This window comes from Oryza sativa, chromosome 3 (assembly GCF_034140825.1).
Source record: "Oryza sativa Japonica Group chromosome 3, ASM3414082v1".
Classification (NCBI taxonomy): Eukaryota; Viridiplantae; Streptophyta; class Magnoliopsida; order Poales; family Poaceae; genus Oryza; species Oryza sativa.
Window position 1 is genome coordinate 11,455,238 of NC_089037.1, and position 23,207 is coordinate 11,478,444.

A 23,207-nucleotide genomic window follows, 5' to 3' on the forward strand; every position below is an offset into this window, starting at 1 on the left:
TTATGTTTTATTTATTTTCGGATACAGAGAGAATAGACATCAACAAAGGCCTGGTTTAGTTTTTAATTTTTTTCTAAAAACATCTCATCAAATCTTTGGAGATATGCATGGAGCATTAAATATAAATAAAAATAAAAACTAATTGCACAATTTACATGAAAATAGCGAGACTGATCTTTTGAGCCTAATTAGTTCATGATTAGACATAAGTGCTATAGTAACCCACATGTGCTAATGATGGCTTAATTAGGCTCAAGAGATTCGTCTTGCAGTTTCCAGGCGAGTTATGAAATTAATTTTTTTATTGAGAGAATCCCTTATATGCCACTCTAAATTAACCGGCTCCCTTATATGCCACTTCAAATTGGCTTCTCCCTTTTATGTCACCGGTTCAAGTTTCTCCTCTCTTTTATGCCATTGCCGTCGGTCTACCGTCAGTTGACCGTTAACTTCATTGTAAAAAAGACGCATTTGCCCTTTAGAATTAGTATACAACCAATAATAGGTATTTTAGTACTAATATAGCTACTGGATACAACATATGAAAATTGATTTTTTCTGCATCACATGCAATTTTAGCCATTACCATCACAAATAAATTTTCAATGTAAGCATGAAACATGCAGTTTTCCAACAATATTTTTAATATAAAGAGCATTTTTCACTGGTTCTGACAAAATTTTGTTCACTCAAAAAGGATTTAAAATAAATTAGTTATGATTTTTTGAAGTTTACATATTTTTTAGTTGAGAGGGCATATTGGTCATTTACGAAAAAAACTAACATTTGACTAACAGTCAACTAACACTATAGTGGTGGGAGTGGCATAAAAGGGTGGAAAAACTTAACTAGTGGCATATAAGGGAGAAGCCAATTTTGAGTGGCATATAAGGGAACTGGTCAAATTCTATGGCATATAAGAGATTCTCTTTTTTATTCGTGTCTGAAAACCCATTTCGACATCAGGTCAAACGTCGGATGTGACACCCGAAAATTTTCTTTTCGCGAACTACACACACCCAAAAGCTCAAACTCTGGACGTGCCGCCGGCTTCTGCCGGTAAAACATTGAACCAGTCACACCATTCTTTTTCTGAATGAACAAAAAAAGGCACAGCTCCTTTTCTTTCCCACCAAGAAAGACAAGGCACAGCACAGTGCCCCACCCATCATCATCCATCACAGCCCGGCCATGTCACGGCAAAAGGGCGGCCACTTCACCTCGTCGTCACCAGAAAAACTTTTATTTTTCTTTTTCCCCCATTTCTTTCACAAACGCAAACACACAACCCTCTCGCCCTCCTCCTCCTCCTCCTTTCCCTTCTCTCCTCGCCTTCGCCTTCGCCTTCGCCTCCTCTCCTCCCGACCTCCCCCATCGCGTCGCCGCGACGCCACCATGCTCGCTCCTCGCGCGTCCTAGTAGCGGCCGACGCACCTCCCTCCCTCCCCCTTCCGCGCGCCATGGCTCGGGTCTCCGCCGCCGCAGCCGCCGCGGAACGCCAGCTCGCCGTGGCCTGATTGATTGTTTGATTGATTTGGCTACGTCGACCGTCTCCCTCGCTCTCTCTCTGCACGTGCTTTTACGGTAGTCCCCCCCCTTGACCCCTTTCGGTGCGCTGTTGCGATTCTGTGGTGAATTCGATTTAAGGGTGGATTTCTCTGGGTACGAATGGATATGGTGGTGCCGGGTAATGATTGTTTTGTGGGCGTGACGGGTGATTGGATACGGTGGTTTTTCAGTAGTGGTAGTCTTGTGTTAGGGTTGTTGATTGCGCACGGATTTCCTCTGTTGTCTTGAGCTAAATTGCCAGAATTGGTGGTTCGGATGTTGATAAACGCCTAGGTAGTACCTGTTAGGTTCGTTCAATTTGTCACCAGAATAATTTCTGAACGAATTTTTGCCAGTCTGGGTGTTGGTCTGCTTCTTGTTCTGGTGCCGTTGGAGGGCTATTTCTGCAAGAACTACAGTTATCTGTTCGTTTTGGATGGTTATCTGGTGAGCTGAACGGCTGCATGGTGCCAATTTGCTCCGAGGTGAAAACCTTGCTTGGGAATTAGAGTTGACTGCTAGTGCTGATGTATCTTTGGAGCTTTGGTGATCAAAGCCTCAAAGGACATGACCTGTGCAATAAACAATTACACCTTCTTGCAACTTGGCTGCATTACTTTGACAAAGTTTTCTAGTAGACTCTGCAGCCAATTGCATGGGAAACAAAAATCACCACTTCAATTGTTCTGCGGAATTATCCCAAGTCCCGAGTTTTCTGTTGTGTGCAGAAAAGAATACGTGGTGCTTAATTTGCATCAATATTCTATGCTTCCTCGAGCATCAGCACGTATGCCAGAATTAGTATATTTTAGTTGCTTGTGGTTTTGTTAGACTTGGGTCTGTTGTTAGTACAGTGGTCCTGATTATACTATGGAATATATTCCATTATTAACAATCTGTGCTTAAATTTTAATGTAGGTACTAGGCCTTTGAGTTGTTATACAACAACTTTTTTTTTCTGGAGAAAGATGTCTCCAAGTTTGTAGTATTCACTCTGTTTTTCTCAATCAACAGTAAAATCTGACCCCCTTTTTTATCTTTTTTCAGAATCTCGTAGGCATTTACCTATTATCAAAAACCAGCACTTCTGATCCAAAAAGGATACAAAATTGAGAGTTAGAGATATCCATGGTAACTTTATCCTGCAACATAAAACCTTCATGCAGACTGATGCGTTTGTTGTATTGTTTCTTTATTTTGTTTCTCGATGCCTTTGACAATTCAGAGCAATAGAGTTCATTAATTTGAGCTGTTCATTTTTTTAATTTAGATGATTCTAGACTTGTGTTTTTCTCCAATCTGCAGAAAGATTGCATATTGTTCTTCTGATATGCTTTATAAATATATTCATATCTTCCTCCAATAAAAAGAGGAAATGAAAACAACAAAGTTTACATGAAAAAGGAGTTGATTTTTAACTGCAGACACAATGGTGCCTTTTGTGTTTGATAAAGGACTGCAGAATTTTTTTTATCTCATGAGTATTTGGAGATATTGGTTGTCCCACACTTAGTGGCTGTGTTTCTATGGTTTCAGATGCCTGGTTTTGGTACAAGTTCTTCCATGGGTTCTGCATCTCACCCTGCTAGAATCGAGTATAACACAAGTAGCAATGTGTCATCTCAATACATATATGAGCAGGGTCTTTATTATCCAGCAACAAACGGCTATGCTTACTATGCAGGTGTGTGTTCCCCTAGCCTCAATCTATTTATATTTGTGGGTTCAATCCTCGATGCTTATTGTTTTGGTTTCACTTTTGGAAGGCTTTGAGCCACCAGTTGAATGGAGTGATCACACTAATTTTGTGGGGGTAGATGGTCAAAACCTACAACTTTCAGTAAGTTTCATAGTAGAACCCTGGTTATTATTATGATTAGAACATTTTTAAATTATTTATTATTATTGTGATTGTTTCTTGATGACTATTTTTTTTGGTTGCACAGAATGAAAACCTTCCATATGTATATTGCACACCTGGCTATGGTTTTTCTTATTACTCCCCAGATCAGTACACCTATATGCCTGGCATGGTAATGGGAGTTGATGGCTCTTTTGTAGGAAGCCAACAGTATTTTGCTAGTCCATATCAACTTCCTGGCTCGCCATCTGGTTTCTTCCCGATGTCTATTCAGCCCACCACAGATTTCAGCTCAACTGTTTCTGCAGAACCTCCTTTACTTAGTACTGGCACTGGTACATCTGCTGTTGCTAGTAGGCTTGCTAACACCAGTATGAAAAACAAATATCAGATGTCTGGAAATACAGCTCCAGCTTCTCAGACTGCCCCTTCTGGAAGTCCAGCTGTTGGACGTCCTCAGCAGGCCTACGAAAACGAAAGCACAAATAAGCCATCTAATCCGCCTGATGCTAACATGAGTAGGCGTGACAAATCCTCAACCTCCCTTGTCACAGTTCCAGTGGATGCTTCATCGACTGACAAGGTATTTGATTAAACTTGAATATATACAGTTTAAGAGTTGCACCTTCTGGCACCAAAAGGAAAAATTACACAAGTACTTTCTTTTTTTTGTATATAAAAAATGTGCATACTTCTGCCTTTATTTTGCTATAGTTCTCATCTGTACTTCTGGGCTTTAGTATTTTATTGCTTTTGGAGACTATGTACCTAGTATGTGTTAATGTTCATACTGAACACTGAGTTAGGACCTACAATAATCTATTGGCTTGCATTGTGGATTCTAATTAAAAGTAATGCAGTACTAAAAGCAAACATTCTTATGCTCCCTCATTTTTCTTCTTCTGTTTGTTTACTTCGTGAAAATTATTCGTTGTCTCATGGAGTTACGGTACCATTCTTTACGTCACTTTCATGATGCTGTTTCTTTTGCAGTAAACAGCCTCTTTTGTTATACCCATCAGCTACCAACTAGCGTTCACAAGTATTATGTTTCCAAAACTTATATTAAACCTAGAGTTTTGATTATGCCACCTGCAGGATGGAAAATCTGATGAAGGTAATCAGTCAAAAGAACATGTGCAATCCATTCAGGTTACTTCAGGTCCCATGTCTGGCGAAAGTGGACAAGGCAAAGCAACATCAAACAGTACATTGGAAAAAATTATGATACATCCTGACCAATACAATAAGGTTCACTTTCCTGTTGATCATCCAGATGCCAAGTTTTTTGTCATCAAATCTTACAGCGAGGATGATGTACATAAGAGCATTAAATATAATGTATGGTCAAGCACACCTAATGGCAACAAGAGGTTGGATGCAGCCTACTCAGATGTACAAGGAAGAGCTCTGGGAAAGTGTCCAATATTTCTCTTTTTTTCTGTGAGTGTTGATGAGTCCTCTTTTTTCTTTTCTTTTCATAAAATTGTTATTTGTGAATTTGACTTACTAACACTTATACTTTAGGTTAATGCTAGCGGGCAGTTCTGTGGTGTTGCTGAAATGGTTGGTCCTGTTGATTTTCACAAAGACATGGATTTCTGGCAGCAGGATAAGTGGTCTGGGAGCTTCCCGGTGAAGTGGCACCTAGTAAAGGATGTGCCCAACTCCACCTTTCGGCACATTATATTAGAGAATAACGAGAACAAGCCTGTTACCAACAGCCGGGATACACAAGAGGTAAATTTTGATAAATTTCCTGGAATACAATGATTATATACTGTGTGTTGTATCAATATGTTCAGTTACTTAAACAGTTGAAAGTCTAGAGGTCGAAATAATTGAAATATAGATGGAATTATGGAACTGTAAAATCTTATAGTTTATTTGTTCTAATCTAACATGGTTCTTCTGTCTATTGTTATATAGTATATACACATTTGAATATGCTTTTATTGAACCTCCCTAACTAGGGTCACCATTTGTTAATGTCCTGATGACTGACTTCTTTTGTGTAGATTCCTTTTAAGTCTGGGACAAACATGCTGAAGCTATTTAAGGATGGCCCATTGACAACATCTATTCTTGATGACTTCTCGTTTTATGAAGGGAGACAGAAAGCAATGCTAGAAGAGAAATGCAGATGTTCGGGTAGAAATTTTGATGTACGCATGTATGTTCCAGCATTTATCGCTAAAAGCAGTGTTGTTGCGGTAGGTGAACCTTCAGAAGTAGGTAAAGGCCAGTTTAGCAGCAAAGATCTACATTCAGGGGATGTTGAACAGGATAATGGTGCATGTGAGCAACCTGACAAGCTGAACCAAATGAAAGACATACTGGCCACTGAAGCACTCAAAACGGATGGTGGAGCATTTGTTGGGCAACTTGAGCATGCAAAAACAAACCAAGGTAGTTTAGATGCCAGAGTTGATCATCAGAGTGAACATTGTTCCTGTTCTAACCCACCAGAAAACGGTGAAAGAAAACCTGATAGCTTGAGCGAACTAGTAAAACTAAATGGGAAGAGTCAGCGTGATTCTGAAGCACAACCTGGAATAAACTTATCAGAACCCAATTATTCTTCTGTCAAGAAAGGTCTTCCTGAAGAGTTCTGTGGTCAGAACCCCTCAAATTTTATGAAAGAGGGAGGAGCTGGTACAGTCGAGGATAGAAAGTCTACAAAATTTGTTACCAAATCACAGGGCTTTCCATCTAGTCGAGTGAACAAGGAAGCGAAAGGCAATGGTAATGAGATGGCAAGGATCACTACAACTGGTGTTGTGAAGGTTGGCTCAGTGCACATCAAGGTAAATGTGGCAGGTGAGCCGTCATCAGAGATTATAGGTGATGAAAATGGGCTTCCCTGAGAGTTTAAACGAATGGTGCAGAAGGAACGGATGGTGTTAACTGTTTAGTGGGGCGTGTGTCTCTTTGGGGGTTGGGAGGGAGGGTTGGGTGGTGAGGTGAGGTGAGGTGAGGTCTTAGCTTAATGATTAATTGTGTTGGTCAGGTTTTGCTTTTTGCGGGCATTACAGTTCAGTGAGCTTGACATTGAGGTTGCTATTGGGTATAGGCATTTCGCTTTGTTTTTTGGGTACATAACCTCCAACAGGTCATAGATGTTTTGTGGTGGGAAAAATGTTTCCATTTTGTTGTTATGGCAGGCAGTCCTTTAGTTTCATCTGCTCATATTTGGTGAGTGAATGATATCAAAGGAGAGGAGCCATTCATTGTTGACAGCGACTGGGTTTTGCATTTGGTGGTATTGGGTGAAATGTAATCGTGTTCACCATTATACCGAATTACCAATACAGAAAATATCGAGTACTGATTTGCTCATGACTAGTATTGACTAGCAACTGTTCTCTCGTGTGTGATGTTTTCTGCCGGCTTGCATAAGTTGATACTTATGTGCGTCGTATTGGAACCATTTTGTAAAACTAGTAATATACCCGTGCTAATGCTACGGCGATTTTTTATAACACAATGGTGATAGGTAGATTAATGTTGAGAATCAAACAACTTCATAGTGGCCAACAAATCATACTTGTTGCTCACAATATACTAATTTAATGCAAAACTTGCTGATACATAAAACCCATTGCATGATCAACTACGCCTGAGCTGTCACAAGGGTAGGGATGAAAACGGATCGGAAACGAACGAAAACTAGTTTTATCATATTCGTTTTCATTTTTTTTCGGAATCGGAATCGAAAACTTGGATACGGAAATGAAATTGAATATTATCGAATACAGATACGGAGCGAATACGAGACGGAACGAATACGGTAGCGAATATTTACCGGTATATAAAAAACCCCTCAAATAGAGTTTCTTGATCAAGGAAGAGATATCGCTTATTATTTTAGTTCAACATCTCCAACATTTATATCGTCAATTTTGTAGACGGTCCCACAACCGTATGTGAAAATCGATTTTCATGGCTATTCCTTTAAAAGATCCATATGCAAATATGATTATCATTTTCTATTCCCATGACCTTTTACTAGATGTATAACTTACTTACCATTGTATAAATTGGAGATGTTATTTATTTTACTTCACATCTTCGAAACTTGTAATGTTTGTTTTATACTTTAAATGCTTTTAAATACAAATGTTGTAAACTACAAAGTGGTAGATCCCGTTGAGCTCTACAACTTAGATACGGAACATATCTTCATCCGATGTCGTTTGAATTGTAGATCTGAGATTTTGTAAAAATTAATATGGTATATTATAATGAATATTTAGACCCTTAAATAACCTCAAATAATAAAATAGTCAATAAGAAAGTTGTAATCTTATCGAGCTCTATAATGTTGATATAAAGTTTGTCTTCATCTGATTCCGTATGAAAAAGTTATGTATATATACGTTTTTTTAAATTTACTCAATATCTGCGGATATCCGAAAAAAGTTCCGGATAGTTTTCGACCGTTTTCCGATTCCGACGGATAGTACCCTTACTGTATTTGTTTTCGTTTCCGAGAAAAAAATCCGAATTCATTTCTGAATCCGAGAATTTCCGGATAGTTCTGACCGAAACTATCCGAATCCGAAAAAATGGTCTGGACGGACGGAAACTATTCGAACCAGTTTCAACCCTACACAAGGGTAAGGGTTCTCTGGAAAATAAGAGCACATACAACAATAGTGGAGATCAAACATAGTTTACAGGGTCATTCACATCTAATTACAAGTGCAATAAGCATTCTTTCTCCTTTTCTAGCCTCTAAAAATAGGAACACTGATTCAAAAGAATAAGAAGCTAGTTCACCCATCCCTATTCTCCCAAGTTACTCTAGGAAGGTTGACTTTGAGGATTGTTTGATTTCTAAACAACATCCTTTAAGGTGTTGGAGAGGTTCTTGTAAAACTCCAGACATTAAAAATTACATGATTCAGTACAAGATATTCAATTGTTAAGCATCCCCGTTGGGAACCAGCAGCTGCTGCATCACTAGAGTCAACTTCTGCTCCTAATCTCATACCATAAGTATCATGATCTATAAAGTAATGCCATTCAGATAATTGATGTGAAGACTAAAAATTTTATAATACCTTCAACTCAATTGCCTTTTTGTAATGCTCCACTTAGTTTCAGAAAATGCAACTGCTACTAATGGTAGGCCACACATGTCTTGTAGCATTTTCCTCCACTTTTGCAGTGAGGTGAAAGTAATTTGACAAAATTTTAACTATGTTGGTAGAGCAGAGATGTTCAGTGCAAAATTACATGTCTAATTTAAACCGTACCGGGGTATTTCGTCTTCCCATAAAACAGAAAAATTAGTTGAGCCTTGTAAAGTAAAATATTAGATGTAGGGAGTTGAGCATTATCGTTGATTAGGAAATAGTTCAGGTTCTAAAGTCTAAATCAGAGATTGAGCATTACCGCTGTTTACAAATTAAACTGACCAAAATCAAATCTAAGGATGTTTCCCTGGAATTTCAGAATTGATATGTTTACACTCTTTTCCAAGAACACACGAATGTACTGCATGCCCATCAAGAAGGAAGATAGGAGGCTTAGACATATCATATTACTATATCTGGATAATAAGAGGATAATATAATTAAAGCCCTTCATCATGCTCAGAAGTAAAAGAGAGCTGAAACTCACTGATTTAGATGTTTGGATCACTGCAGGCTGCAACATGTGATGTTCACTTTAAAAAAGAGTACACACTTCAAATTTATCTGCACTGGTCACACAACCTAATAAATTCACTGGACACCAATCTAATGACATGTATTTTGACAAAATATGTAGCAGCGAAAGTACTAATCAGCCATAAATCACATCATGAGCTACAAAACATCATCAACGTTGCACAACAAATCGACATAAAGTCATGCTTGTACTGTTGTTTCCGACTTCATAAAGATTTTCCTGTAAAACTATATAAGGAACTGGTGAATTATCAACACCAAACATGGCATATGGATATGTTATCATGAAAAATGGGTATAAACCTACAAGGCTAACCTCAACAAATGAAAATCTTCATTGATCATGATGACATAAAAGCACATGAATATGAAAAACATATGTATAGGATATTATCTAAAAAAAATATGTATAGGATACAAATGCATGTGCAAAACAAAGAATTGAAAAATATAAAGAAAAAACAAGGTGCGTTGTTTGTAAGTTATGAATTGATCAAAGTGTAGTATTCAAAGGACTGAAGTGTACCCAATGGTGCCATTGTTCAGAATGTGCTTAATTCATGATCACTTATCATGGACTTATCAAAGTATTGAAAAAAGAGCCCTCGATGGATGTTTAAATTCCTATGGAATTGATAGCGAAGAGAAATCAATCCTTTGTTTTTCCTATACCCAATTCTTTTGATCGAAAGGCGTGACTAATGGTATTCTAGATATGAAATCGTATCACTACAGGAGTTCAGACTTCTTGTGTCCAAATAATGTGACGAAGTTTTATTTCGCCACTATTTATCGTAATTGTAGTGACCCAACAAGTTTTCGCCACTGTGATACCAATCATTAGTGAGAAAATGTTAAGTCACCACAAGATATAGCATTAGTGTCAAATCTTTAGTGAGAAATTAATGTTTTTCCTAAAAGCAATCCTTCAATCAAAATGAGGCCTAAAATGTGGGGATTAAGGTAGCAGGGAAACTTCAACATGTTCTCGATCTTGCAGACTCTGCTCAGTTAAAATCTGGATGCTCAGGTAGACTTCCATCACTACATCAGATTTATGAGACCTACCTTAGACCATGTGAGTATTAATCAGCCCAACGGAGGACACAGGCAGCACAAGCATGGCAATGGTGCTGCATAGAAGGATTTACCATGGATGGACACAGGCAGCACAAACATACAGGGATAAACAGATGAATCATCAACATGCTTGTTGCCCTCTATCATATATTCACATTCACCAGATTTGCTAACAGTGACCACATGGCAAGCCAACTAAATAAACAGCAGAAATTCAGCCCAAAGTTAGAACTACATACTCTGTTCTGATTGAAGCTGAGCACTTTACCTTCTTCACTTACTCCCTTTGTACCATAAAAAACGAATCATAAGTACCAGATGAAACATATTCTAGTACTATGTCAAGATTTGTAGTACTAGGATATGTCATATCTGGTATTAGGTTGGTTTTTTATGGGATGGAAGGAGTACACGTCAGTCACCCATGTTTGGCCACATGATGCTAAACCCTGTTTGGATCAAGGGACTAAATTTTAGTCCCTATCATATCGGATGTTTGGACACTAATTAGAAGTATTAAACATAGACTAATGACAAAATACATTCCATAATCCTCGACTAATTCGCGAGACGAATCTATTGAACCTAATTAATCCATGATTAGCCTATGTGATGCTACAGTGGATTATATGGATTAATCCACATGTGCTAATTATATGGATTAATTAGGCTTAAAAAATTTGTCTCGCGAATTAGCTCTCATTTATGCAATTAGTTTTATTATTAGTCTGGTTAATACTTCTAATTAGTGTTCCATGGATCCAAACACCACCTAAATCATCAATTTCTGATCCGAAGAGAGAGTACATGATTAAATCTTTGGTGAGGATGATAAATCCTCAATTCAGATCTAAAGGGAGGTAATAATGATGCTGCAGCCTACTCTCTCCGTCCAAAAAAAAATAAATCTAGAACTAGACGTGATACATTCTAATATAACGAATTTGAACATCTATTTAGATTTATTGTACTCAGATGAGTACCGTAGGGTTGTCGATGGGCCGATGGCTAACACAGTATCTTCCAGTCCAATCTGTTTGTTGGCTGACACTGCTTCACTTTTACCATTCACCGTTGTCCACGACGCTTTGAAAGATGAGGAGGATACAGTGTTAGCCCATCGACAAACCATACATGGCACTATTCATGTTGCCGTATAGCCCCGTGTAACTCGACAGACTTGGCGTTACTCCATCCCCAAATTTCTCTTCCGCCAACCGCCATGCGTCTCCCGCCCGTCCGCTTCCTGCCGTCGAGCGCGGCGCCGGCGGTGGTGGCGGCGAACGCGCGCATAGCCCACCTCGCCCGGGCGGGGAACATCGAGGGCGCGAGGGCGGCCTTCGAGGCCATGCCCCTCCGCACCACCGCCTCCTACAACGCCCTCCTCGCCGGCTACTTCCGCAACCGCCTGCCGGACGCGGCCCTCGGCCTCTTCCGCCGCATGCCCTCCCGCGACCTCGCCTCCTACAACGCCCTCATATCCGGCCTCTCGCTCCGCCGCCAGACGCTCCCGGACGCCGCCGCCGCGCTCGCCTCCATCCCCTTCCCGCCCTCCGTCGTCTCCTTCACCTCCCTCCTCCGTGGGTACGTGCGCCACGGCCTCCTCGCCGACGCCATCCGCTTGTTCCAGCAGATGCCGGAGCGGAACCACGTCTCTTACACCGTGCTGCTCGGTGGACTCCTTGATGCCGGCCGTGTCAACGAGGCTCGCAGGCTGTTCGACGAAATGCCTGACAGGGATGTCGTGGCGTGGACAGCCATGCTGTCTGGGTACTGCCAGGCTGGTCGGATCACTGAGGCACGCGCTCTGTTTGATGAAATGCCGAAGAGGAATGTCGTGTCATGGACCGCGATGATCTCCGGATATGCTCAAAACGGTGAGGTGAACCTTGCAAGGAAGCTGTTCGAGGTGATGCCTGAGCGCAATGAGGTCTCGTGGACTGCAATGTTGGTTGGGTACATACAAGCTGGCCATGTTGAGGATGCTGCAGAGCTGTTTAATGCAATGCCGGAACATCCAGTGGCCGCCTGCAATGCCATGATGGTTGGGTTTGGGCAACGTGGAATGGTGGATGCTGCCAAGACAGTGTTCGAGAAAATGTGTGAGAGAGATGATGGGACATGGAGTGCCATGATTAAAGCGTATGAGCAGAACGAATTCTTGATGGAGGCACTATCTACCTTCCGTGAGATGTTGTGGAGAGGTGTCCGTCCAAACTACCCATCAGTCATCAGCATACTCACAGTGTGTGCGGCACTGGCTGTTCTTGATTATGGGAGGGAGGTGCATGCTGCAATGCTGAGATGCTCCTTTGACATGGACGTCTTTGCTGTGTCAGCATTAATCACAATGTATATAAAATGTGGAAATCTGGATAAGGCCAAGAGGGTCTTTCACACGTTTGAGCCAAAAGATATTGTGATGTGGAACTCCATGATCACTGGTTATGCTCAACATGGATTGGGGGAGCAAGCACTTGGCATATTTCATGATATGAGGTTGGCAGGAATGTCGCCTGATGGAATTACTTATATAGGGGCCCTCACAGCTTGTAGCTATACCGGTAAAGTTAAAGAAGGGAGGGAGATTTTTAATTCTATGACTGTGAATTCTTCCATCCGACCTGGAGCTGAGCATTATTCTTGTATGGTTGATTTACTTGGTCGATCAGGCCTTGTGGAGGAAGCATTTGACTTGATAAAGAATATGCCAGTTGAACCAGATGCTGTCATCTGGGGAGCTCTGATGGGTGCCTGTAGGATGCACAGGAATGCTGAGATTGCTGAGTTTGCTGCTAAGAAGCTATTAGAGCTAGAGCCTGGGAATGCTGGACCGTATGTCTTACTCTCTCACATTTATACATCCGTTGGGAGGTGGGAAGATGCTTCTAAGATGCGGAAATTCATTAGCTCAAGGAATTTGAACAAGTCACCAGGCTGTAGTTGGATAGAGTACGACAAGAGGGTGCATCTTTTCACATCTGGTGATGTATTAGCACATCCAGAACATGCCGCTATTCTTAGGATATTGGAAAAACTAGATGGGCTATTGATGGAGTCTGGTTACTCGGCTGATGGAAGCTTTGTGCTTCATGATATAGATGAGGAGCAAAAGTCTCATAGCTTGCGGTATCATAGTGAGAGACAGGCTGTGGCATATGGACTACTGAAAATCCCAGAAGGAATGCCCATTCGTGTCATGAAAAACCTCAGGGTTTGTGGTGACTGCCATTCTGCAATAAAGTTGATTGCAAAGATCACTTCTAGGGAAATCATACTAAGAGATGCCAATAGATTCCATCATTTCAAAGATGGGTTTTGCTCATGCAGGGACTACTGGTGAGGTGAATAGTCTGGTCTTTTCCTTTCTCAGCACCTTCCCTTTAGTGATCCTTCCATTTGGTGAGTCTTCTATCAAGGACCTTGGTTTCTCAAATTATCTTGTTTGTTGACCCTTCTAATTTTTTGTGTCTCAGTAGCTGAGAACAGAGATCCTTGGTTTCTCAAATAAAACTGTCAACTATGAACACATTATATTAATTTCATTATTACAGCTCTTTTCTATATCTAATTTAATAATATCTGGTTTTAAAACTTATTCAGGATCCAGGTTTCAAAACGTCCATTTGACCGTGAAGTACACCATCCGTTGCAGGCTAACTGCATCTGGTCAATTGTCCTGTCGAGGTATGCTGAACCATTCACAGTGTAATGCAGGGTGCTGCTCTAAGGGCCTGTTTGGTAGGGTTCTAACTCCAAAATTTAACTTCAGGAGTTGGGTTTGGAGTGGAGTTGTGAAGCTGTCTAAATCCAGCTGCACCTCTTTAGTTCATTTTGTGAGAGCACTTCAGCCAGCTCCACCCGAAGCTCCACTACCTTTTCGGGTGGAGCTGAAACCGTTTGATTGGGCTCCAGCTCCAGGAGAGGTGGAGCTAGAGCCAAAGCTGTGCCAAACAGACCCTAAGTAACATCACATCTTAGAAATCAGAGTTAAGCACTTACGCTGAACTAGAATATGGGTAAGTATGTTATCCTCAGATAAAACACAGATGCAAATCATTTCCTTGTACATGTTTCATTGACTTTCAAAAGTAGCATTTTATATTTTGAATTGTTAAATCCTCCAAAGAAAGCTGCAAGGTAAAAATTACTTCATACTTCCTCCTTCCCAAATGTCGCAACCTAGGACCGGATTTGACACAACCTAGCACAACAAATCTGGACAGACCAAATCCGGTCTTAGGTTGATATATTTTGGATGGTGGTAGTATGTTATTTACTCACCCCATTTATGTGTATATGTTGGCATTTCACATTGAACTATCATTTTTGCAGATACATGATCCACTACTCGGCACTTCAGCCTAAACACTCTATATATTGTGTTTAATTTGGTGGAGCTAAACTTTGGGATAGTTGTAGCATGAAAAACAAGCAAATTTCTGTGGTGGTTCATCAGGCAGGCTTTCTGATCATAAATTTTCTTGTGAATATTGAGTTCAGAAGATATCCATCTAATTTTTGGAACAATCCTGTGGATGATTTGATTGGTTATCAACGATTCAAGAATCAGCATAAGGCAGGCTTTCTGATCATAAATTTTCTTGTGACTGAGTTCAGAAGATATCCATCTAATTTTTGGAACAATCCTGTGGATGATTTGATTGGTTATCTTATCTACGATTAAAGATTTAGCAGTAAACAGTTGACCAACAGCGGATCCAGGTAAACCTAGCAGCGTTCTGCCAAAAATGGAATTGTATTACTTTCTAGGATAAAATACTAGAATTATTTCAAAAATACTGACCAACTCTAGAATTATTTATTTTACTATTACAAATATATGTGATTTTTTAAATCGTTTTTTATCAAATCTTTTGAATATGAAATTTGAATTCATCTTGCTCATTGATAAATTGATGAGGTATCAATTTTCATCAATTTGGCATCGCTCTGCAAGATGTGCAATTATTACTTATGAATCTAGAAGATGTGCTGAGTTGGAGTTATATATCATTATAACTTGGAAATAAAATTGATTAAAATATATTCTTGTTGTTATTTGTACTTCACTATAAGAGCATTCACTAAAAATCTTTGCTTGTATAAAATTTTGAGTTGGTGGTGATAGTGGTTTCATTGATTCACCTTGATATTTTCTGTAGGTATTAATTTTGGAGGATCTTTGTTAAAGTACGGGATTGTTGATGACATGACAACATTCTTTGTGGCTTGGCAATATGATATATTTTTTTATGCAATTTTATGAATGGAGTATCATAAAGGGTTAAGTCCGATTTACCCCCCTAAACTCTTGCGAAAGTACGCTGTACCCCCCTAAACTATAATACCAGACATAATACCCCCTTAAACCATTTAATCCAGACACTTAACCCCCCCCCCCCGACCAATTTCGGCTGGTTTTACCCGTTTGATCCGACGTGGCACATCCACGTGGCAAATGATGTGGCAATAACATAAAAATACCCCTCCCCTCCCACACACACACTCTCTCTCCCTTTCTCCCGTGAAAAATTCCCCAACCCAAACCCCTAACCCTAGCGGTGGAGGCGGAGCTTGGCGGCACGGCGGCGTGGTGAACGGCGGCGCAGGCGAGGCTCTGCGGTGCTGCGGCGCGGCACGACGCTCGCGCGGCTGTGCGGCACACGCGCGGCTGCGCAGCAAACAGCTCTCACGCGGCGGCGCAGCGGTGAGGCGCACGCGTGGCGGCGCAGCGGCGCGGCGCTCGCAGGGCGGTGCGGCACACACGCGGCGGCGAGGCGCACTCGCAGAGCTTCGATCTGCACTTACTGATGCACTTTATGGAGGCCAACACTGTTAGGCACAAGGAACATATGGGAGCAATGGAGAAGCAAAAGGATACTGGAAATGCTAATCTAGTTAATATATTAGAGAATGAAAGATGTGTGGTTATGTATGCATTAGTAGCATGCGTATTTGTAATTCTGGGGTTGTATGTTAAGTTGTGATCTTCCTGTATATGCAGTGTATTAGCATGTAATCAGTACTGATATATGTCATGGAGGCTATCTGAACCAGCATGTTTCTCAATTTGTGATGGTCATGTTTTGTGCAATAAAGTGTGTGTGCAGTTAGTATAAATCAATCACAAAGGCTATTTGGAATAGCTGAAGGCAACATATGCTTCGGTGAACATTTTCAACCAGTGAATGTTTTTCAACTAAATTAAATCACTTAGCCATAAGTTTGGCATTACCACCAAAATAAGCATCACTAGCCAATAGCCACAAGTCTGGCTTTACAGCCAAAAGAAACCTGTCATCAGAGTCACAAATCTGACATTACAACCAAAATATCTATATATGTCATCAGGCCACAGTCAGCCTCCTAACTTGAAGTAGGCCTCCTAACTTGAAGTTTTTTCCTTGGTGGTCCTTGAGTTGCTGCTGCTACTGTAATAGCATGGCCAGACTTAGGAGAATGCTACAAGAAGAGATGTGTTAGCAAGCAAGAAAGCATAGGAGGCTATTTTAGTAGTAATTACATGGTAAAAACTTACAATCTTGTGTGCAACAGCAGCTTGAAATTGAACTAAGTGGTCTGTGGTAGATGCCCTTTTCTTCACTTTTGAGGAGCTCTTCTTGTCAATAGGCCTAGATTGTGCATTGGACGAAGCCTAAGCAGTGCTTGCATTTCTCTTTGCACAAGTTGTCTTGTTGTGTCCAATTCCCTTGCATCTTCTACACCTAATGATAGTGCCCACTTTTGACACCCTGGTTGCTTTGGGTTTTTCATGTGGCTCCCTTCTCCTCTCCTTCTTTGGTCTACCTGGCATTTTAACATAGGGAGGTGCAACAGGCTTGGATCTCTTAGATATTGGCCAGATATGAATGCCTTCCATAGGCTCAAGGCAATGTTCATATGTTGACATGAATGCTTTCACTGAGTAGCAGGAGGCAATATAATCATCAAGGCTATTGGTTTTGTAGTGGATGCAAGCAATAGCATGACAGCAAGAGAGCCCTGCTAACTGCCAATATCTACAAGAGCAAGTTCTGCTTTGAAGGTTGACTGTGAACCTTTGTTCATGATGTTTCACTTCAAATTTGTCATTTCCATTTGAAATTGCATGGCAAAATCCAGATTCTGTAACATAAGCATTGAGTTTCTTAAGTATGTTTGGACAGATTGGTCCTATCCACTTCTCCATTTTGGTCCTATGCTCATGTATCCTAACCATAACTTTTCTTCTAATAGCTTCAAGCATACTGATTATAGGCAGAAACCTAGCCTCAACAATCCATTTGTTGAAGGATTCACACATATTGTTGTCAACCGAGTCATAATTTGATCTAACTTGAACCATGCCCAGCTCCAGTGGTGAGGATCAGTTTTCATGATAGCCTCGGCTCCTTCCCTTGTGCATTGTGCTAGCTTTGCTTTTGCTAACATAAACAGAGGCCTACATGGAGCTTTGGCACACCTCCAAAATTTTTTTTTGCCATTACCTATTCTTGAACTTCTTCCTCCAATTGGCGTAAATGTGCCTAGCACAATTTCTATGCTCAGCTTTAGGTATCCAGGTTTCAATAGCATTAATAATTCCCTTTTGTTGATCTGATATGACCACCCAACCATCACCATCACCAGCAACAAGATCTTTGAATAGCAAAGCACAAAACCAGTCCCATGAGTCATTGGTCTCTTTCTCCACTACTGCCCAAGCAATTGGGTACATCTAGTTATTTGCATCCCTCCCTAATGAACATAGTAACTCACCATTGGTTGATCTCTTGAAAAAACAACCATCTAGTCCAACAACTCTTCTACAACCAGCAAGGAATCCTTTCTTACAAGTATTAAGGCATACGTAGATTCTTTGGAACACATGAGTTGGACTATCACTATCAAGAGTGACTACTACTGTACTGCCTGGGTTACTTCTTAGTAGCTCAAGTTGGTAGTCAAATATCCTTGAATACTCACACCTTGTTGCATCATAAAGTTTCTTTAGAACATGTGCCTTTGCTCTTTTACACTGAGGAACACTGACATTTGCAAACATTTCTTCAGAAACAGTAGAAATCATATTCTTGATACTCCATGTTGGGTTATCTCTAATCATCTTCTCATACTTCTCTGCAATTCTTATTGATGTTACCATTGGATTATCTTTCCTCTGAGGGCATATGTGTCCATCAGTAAAGCTTGTGATTTGCCAACTATTGGTCCTACTTGTCTTTTTGAGAAGACAGACCCAAGGATACAATTTCCACTCACATTTTGCTCTGACTCTATCACCCTCATCCTTTACAAACTCCACATACCTTCTGTTGGCTAGTGCATGTTTTATAACTGCATCCTTGAACTCTTTCTTACAATCAAATAACTGGCCTAGAGTAAAAGTCGGAGTGCTGCTACTACTACCTCTGAACCTTAGATACTTACTCCTTTTAGTGATCAACTGACCATCACTATCCTCTTCAAATGAATCATCTGCACTACTGTCATCATAAGGTGTTGCATTTCCATCATCCTCAATCTGTACTTGTGCTTTCTCACTCCTCTGACTAGCTCTTTCTCCACAAAACACATCATCGAGATCAGCAACTTGACCATCCTTTAGCTTCTTCTGAAACTCCTTAAATGATTTCATGATCTCATTTGCTTCCTCATCCTCCTCTGAAGAGCAGCTGTCCCCACCTAAATAATCACTATCAGAATCAGAATCACTTTCAGCACTATAAGGAACCAACTGATCACTTTGTGCTACCACTTGTGCCTCTTTCTTGTCCTTCTTAGCAAGATTATGACACTGTCTCAGTGACTCAATTTGTCCCTGAGTCTTATCTGGTATTGATGTTACTATCATAACAGGCTTCTTCCCTTTAGTATCCACTTCAAAAATTTCAACAGCCTCCTCATCTGAAGAAATTTCTTCAATTTCATCTTCAAAATCACTGTCATTATCACTTCCTACATCTTCTGCATCTGAATTGTCTTCTTGTGCAACTTGTGTATCAACATATATATCTGCAACCTCTGCTTCACTAGTACAGTCTGACATCAGTTGGCAAACCTTGTCGTCCAACAAAACACGAAGACCATCCTTCAGCTCTTTCATTGGGAACAACCAATGCAAAAGCATTGGTTTCTCAACTGCACAATGGTCCTTTAGATGGCCCTTAACCTCTGGCAACGAAACTTTGTCACGGTCAATGTGTGATATTGCTTCAGATCCACCACAATAATGCTTTTGCCTACCATCGTATATGAACTCTCCATTATAGTGGAACCGTACAACCAAAAAGTTCAGAACATCCATCGCAAAGACTCTACAACCAGAAAAAGCAAACCACTAATCATCCATCCACAATTAAATACTTAGAAATCGATAAAGTAAGCTCAACATCCCACCGGGCAACCATAAATAAATTAACAAATGAGAGAATCATACGAGCATCCCAATCTCACTGTCCTAAATTGACAAATAAATAAGCAGCTCACAACTGAAGGCCGTGCCACGCCGCCGCGCGAGCGCTGTTTGCTGCGCAGCCACGCGTGTGCCGCGCAGCCGCGCGAGTGTCGAGCCTGCGCAGCGCCGGCGCTGCCGTGCGAGCGTCGTGCCGCGCCGCTGTGCCGCAGAGCCTCGCCTGCGCCGCCGTTCACCACGCCGCCGCGCCGCCAAGCTCCGCCTCCACCGCTAGGGTTAGGGGTTTGGGTTGGGGAATTTTTCACGGGAGAAAGGGAGAGAGAGTGTGTGGGAGGGGAGGGGTATTTTTATGTTATTGCCACATCATTTGCCACGTGTATGTGCCACGTTAGATCAAACGGGTAAAACCAGCCGAAATTGGACGCAGGGGGGTTAAGTTTCCGGATTAAATAGTTTAAGGGGGCATTATGTCTGGTATTATAGTTTAGGGGGTACGTACTTTCGCAAGAGTTTAGGGGGGTAAATCGGACTTAACCCTATAATAAATTGTGCACAGTAGATCTTTTATGGTTGGAAGTTCCTCTTAGTTAAATTTTTTGTAGTCTCACAATCAACATATATGAACTCTGCTTTTTTAGTTTACCATCTATTTTAGATACACTTGGGTTTAATTAAAATATCTTTTTTTTTGTAGTTTCACAATCAACATATAAGGACTCCGTTTTTTAGTTTAAAATTTATTTGAGACACACTTGGGTAGTAATTAAGAGAACGAAACATCTTGTAGTTTCAAAAAAATGAACTACAAGAAACTCGCTGAAGAAAAAAAAAAGCGAGTTATTGTTCTCAGTGTCAACTAATGGTTATATAAAAAACCCACATCATCAAACTACGCGTTCAATCCATGTTTCATCACATTAAGGTTCCACCTGCACCCGGACTTCCCTTATTCTTCTGATTCATCCTGTTGCTGTCTGTCAAGTGGGAGAAGATAATCCGGATTACCTTTCTTTTACGAGCTATCGATTTATTTGACAAAGTACACCAGCTGACGCAATGGCTGTAGTCCGTGGACACTGTGCGCTTGTAAATTGTAAGCAACAAGCTACGACGTACACAGAGTTGGTAAAAATCGTATTCCACACACGCTTTAAAGACCAAGTCCGCATCATATATGAAGGAAAATGACTAATATGGATCGATCCGACGCGATTTCAAATTCCTTTTCTTTTCCGACGATTGCAAAGGTCTGGAGTTGAAATAAGTGAAATGCTTTAATTATTCGTCCGTAGACAGTTTCAAGATTCTTCGTTTTTCACAACTGCGTGCACAAGCCTGCATTTGAAGGAAGCAAGATGCAGGACTAAAAACCACAGTACATGTGGACTTCTTTCTATCTTGAATTCCATTTCGTGAATATCAGGCATACTTCTTGTTTTACTACAGGAATCGAAGCAAGTGAAAATGAAGAAGCTTGAGAAGATGCTTCTCCTACTGTCGCTGCTTGCGGTGATCGCCGTCGTTGCTCGATGCGACGCGGCGGCTCTGAGGCTGCACGCCACCCACGCCGACGCCGGCCGCGGCCTCAGCACGCGCGAGCTTCTGCGCCGGATGGCCGCGCGCAGCAAGGCCCGCTCGGCGCGCCTGCTCTCCGGGCGCGCGGCGAGCGCCCGCATGGACCCGGGGAGCTACACCGACGGCGTCCCGGACACGGAGTACCTGGTGCACATGGCCATCGGCACGCCGCCGCAGCCGGTGCAGCTCATCCTCGACACCGGCAGCGACCTCACCTGGACACAGTGCGCGCCGTGCGTGTCCTGCTTCCGCCAAAGCCTCCCACGCTTCAACCCGTCCCGTTCCATGACGTTCTCGGTGCTGCCCTGCGACCTGCGCATATGTCGCGACCTGACCTGGTCTTCCTGTGGCGAGCAGAGCTGGGGCAACGGCATCTGCGTCTACGCCTACGCCTACGCCGACCACTCCATCACAACCGGTCATCTCGACTCCGACACCTTCAGCTTCGCGAGCGCCGATCATGCCATCGGTGGCGCCTCTGTGCCGGACCTAACCTTCGGCTGCGGCCTCTTTAACAACGGGATTTTCGTGTCCAACGAGACCGGCATCGCTGGCTTCTCCCGCGGCGCGCTGTCCATGCCGGCGCAGCTTAAAGTCGACAACTTCTCCTACTGTTTCACCGCTATAACAGGGTCAGAACCGAGCCCCGTGTTCCTCGGCGTTCCGCCGAACCTCTACAGCGACGCCGCCGGCGGTGGCCATGGCGTCGTCCAGTCCACCGCTCTCATCCGGTACCATTCGTCTCAGCTGAAAGCGTACTACATCTCCCTCAAGGGCGTAACCGTGGGCACGACGAGGCTGCCGATCCCGGAATCGGTGTTCGCCTTGAAGGAGGATGGCACGGGCGGCACCATCGTCGACTCCGGCACCGGCATGACGATGCTGCCCGAGGCCGTCTACAACCTCGTGTGCGACGCGTTCGTGGCCCAGACGAAGCTCACTGTGCACAACTCGACGTCGTCGTTGTCCCAGCTCTGCTTCTCGGTGCCGCCGGGAGCCAAGCCCGACGTACCGGCGCTGGTGCTGCACTTTGAGGGCGCGACGCTGGACCTGCCTCGGGAGAACTACATGTTTGAGATCGAGGAGGCCGGGGGAATAAGACTCACCTGCCTCGCTATCAACGCAGGGGAGGACCTGAGTGTCATAGGCAACTTTCAGCAGCAGAACATGCACGTTCTCTACGATCTGGCCAACGACATGCTGTCCTTTGTCCCTGCACGCTGCAACAAGATCTAGAATTGCATCTTCCTGTAAACACATCGTCGTCGATGAAAATTACGCTGTCATAAAAGTTCTATTGGTCCAAAAAAAAAAAGAATCCAAAAGAAAACCGGTCTAAAATGTAGTACTCCCTCCTATAGTTGCCCAAAAGGCCCGCAGCTAGACGGCCTGATTCATGGCACGGAGATTTGGCCTGGCCTAGATATGGCACGACCCAATTGTTGTTGGGTCCGTGCCGGTCCGACCCGACCGTTGGGCTGTGCCTGAGCCTCTTTCTCGGCACGACGTGCAATGATCCCCATCACCCGTAGGCCGTAGCCCGTCGGTGGCAGGCCCAAAGAGATGACGGATGTAAAATAGACTTATTCCAAGGACAAGCACGATGGCTGGTCGTGCCTTCGAGCCAGCAAGACACGACCCGAGTCTTATTGGGCCATGCTTGGGCTGTAGGTGCACCTTGTGGCCGGGCACAACATGGCATGTCGGTCAGCTGTGTCGGCCTGATTGATGTCGGGTAGTGCCAGGTGGTCCATTTGGCCATCTTTACTCGTTCCATTCTAAAATATAGGAACTACCTTACGAATTTGTCTTAAAATATAACAATTTGTCCATCAACATTCTCTTTCCAACCAATCACAACCCCTTCACCATTCAATTACTCCACCTACCTGTACTTCTCATTCAATCGCAACATTCCTCAATTTAGTTACACCTACTTTCTTTTTTTTGAACGACTCGTACGAGACGGTGCAAAGTTCTATTGATAGAGTAGGAAAAAATTACAAGATTATAACTCTGGAGGGTCATAACCAGGAAAATAGAAAAAATA

General features: G+C 42.3%; 3 protein-coding genes and 1 pseudogene across 7 annotated transcripts; 3 read left to right on the top strand and 1 right to left on the bottom strand.

Moving 5' to 3' along the window:
• The first annotated feature begins 1,272 nt into the window (after window positions 1-1,272).
• On the top strand, window positions 1,273-6,748 carry LOC4332656 (YTH domain-containing protein ECT4). 2 transcript variants are annotated; one of them, XM_015776588.3, is made up of 8 exons: window positions 1,273-1,584; window positions 2,596-2,679; window positions 3,085-3,232; window positions 3,315-3,388; window positions 3,495-3,992; window positions 4,508-4,852; window positions 4,937-5,149; window positions 5,428-6,748. In XM_015776588.3, exons 2-8 carry the CDS (start codon window positions 2,677-2,679, stop codon window positions 6,274-6,276), a joined length of 2,130 nt encoding a protein of 709 aa, XP_015632074.1. In that variant the 5' UTR covers window positions 1,273-1,584; window positions 2,596-2,676; the 3' UTR covers window positions 6,277-6,748. The 2 variants fall into 2 exon arrangements, with proteins under 2 accessions (XP_015632074.1, XP_015632076.1); XM_015776590.3 differs by lacking the exon at window positions 2,596-2,679.
• Window positions 6,749-11,289: 4,541 nt separating this feature from the next.
• On the top strand, window positions 11,290-16,290 carry LOC9272128 (pentatricopeptide repeat-containing protein At1g56690, mitochondrial). 4 transcript variants are annotated; one of them, XM_015773115.3, is made up of 5 exons: window positions 11,290-13,569; window positions 13,771-13,854; window positions 13,940-14,186; window positions 14,503-14,892; window positions 15,333-16,290. In XM_015773115.3, exon 1 carries the CDS (start codon window positions 11,390-11,392, stop codon window positions 13,508-13,510), a length of 2,121 nt encoding a protein of 706 aa, XP_015628601.1. In that variant the 5' UTR covers window positions 11,290-11,389; the 3' UTR covers window positions 13,511-13,569; window positions 13,771-13,854; window positions 13,940-14,186; window positions 14,503-14,892; window positions 15,333-16,290. The 4 variants fall into 4 exon arrangements, with proteins under 4 accessions (XP_015628601.1, XP_066165220.1, XP_066165221.1 ...); XM_066309123.1 differs by having other exon boundaries at window positions 11,290-13,511; XM_066309124.1 differs by lacking the exon at window positions 13,940-14,186 and having other exon boundaries at window positions 11,290-13,511.
• Window positions 16,291-16,825: 535 nt separating this feature from the next.
• On the bottom strand, window positions 16,826-17,887 carry LOC136355560 (uncharacterized; annotated as a pseudogene).
• A 2,909-nt stretch (window positions 17,888-20,796) lies between these two features.
• Window positions 20,797-22,487, top strand: LOC4332657 (aspartic proteinase nepenthesin-1). The gene has a single exon (XM_015773684.3). It carries the CDS (start codon window positions 21,047-21,049, stop codon window positions 22,391-22,393), a length of 1,347 nt encoding a protein of 448 aa, XP_015629170.1. The 5' UTR covers window positions 20,797-21,046; the 3' UTR covers window positions 22,394-22,487.
• Window positions 22,488-23,207: the final 720 nt, after the last annotated feature.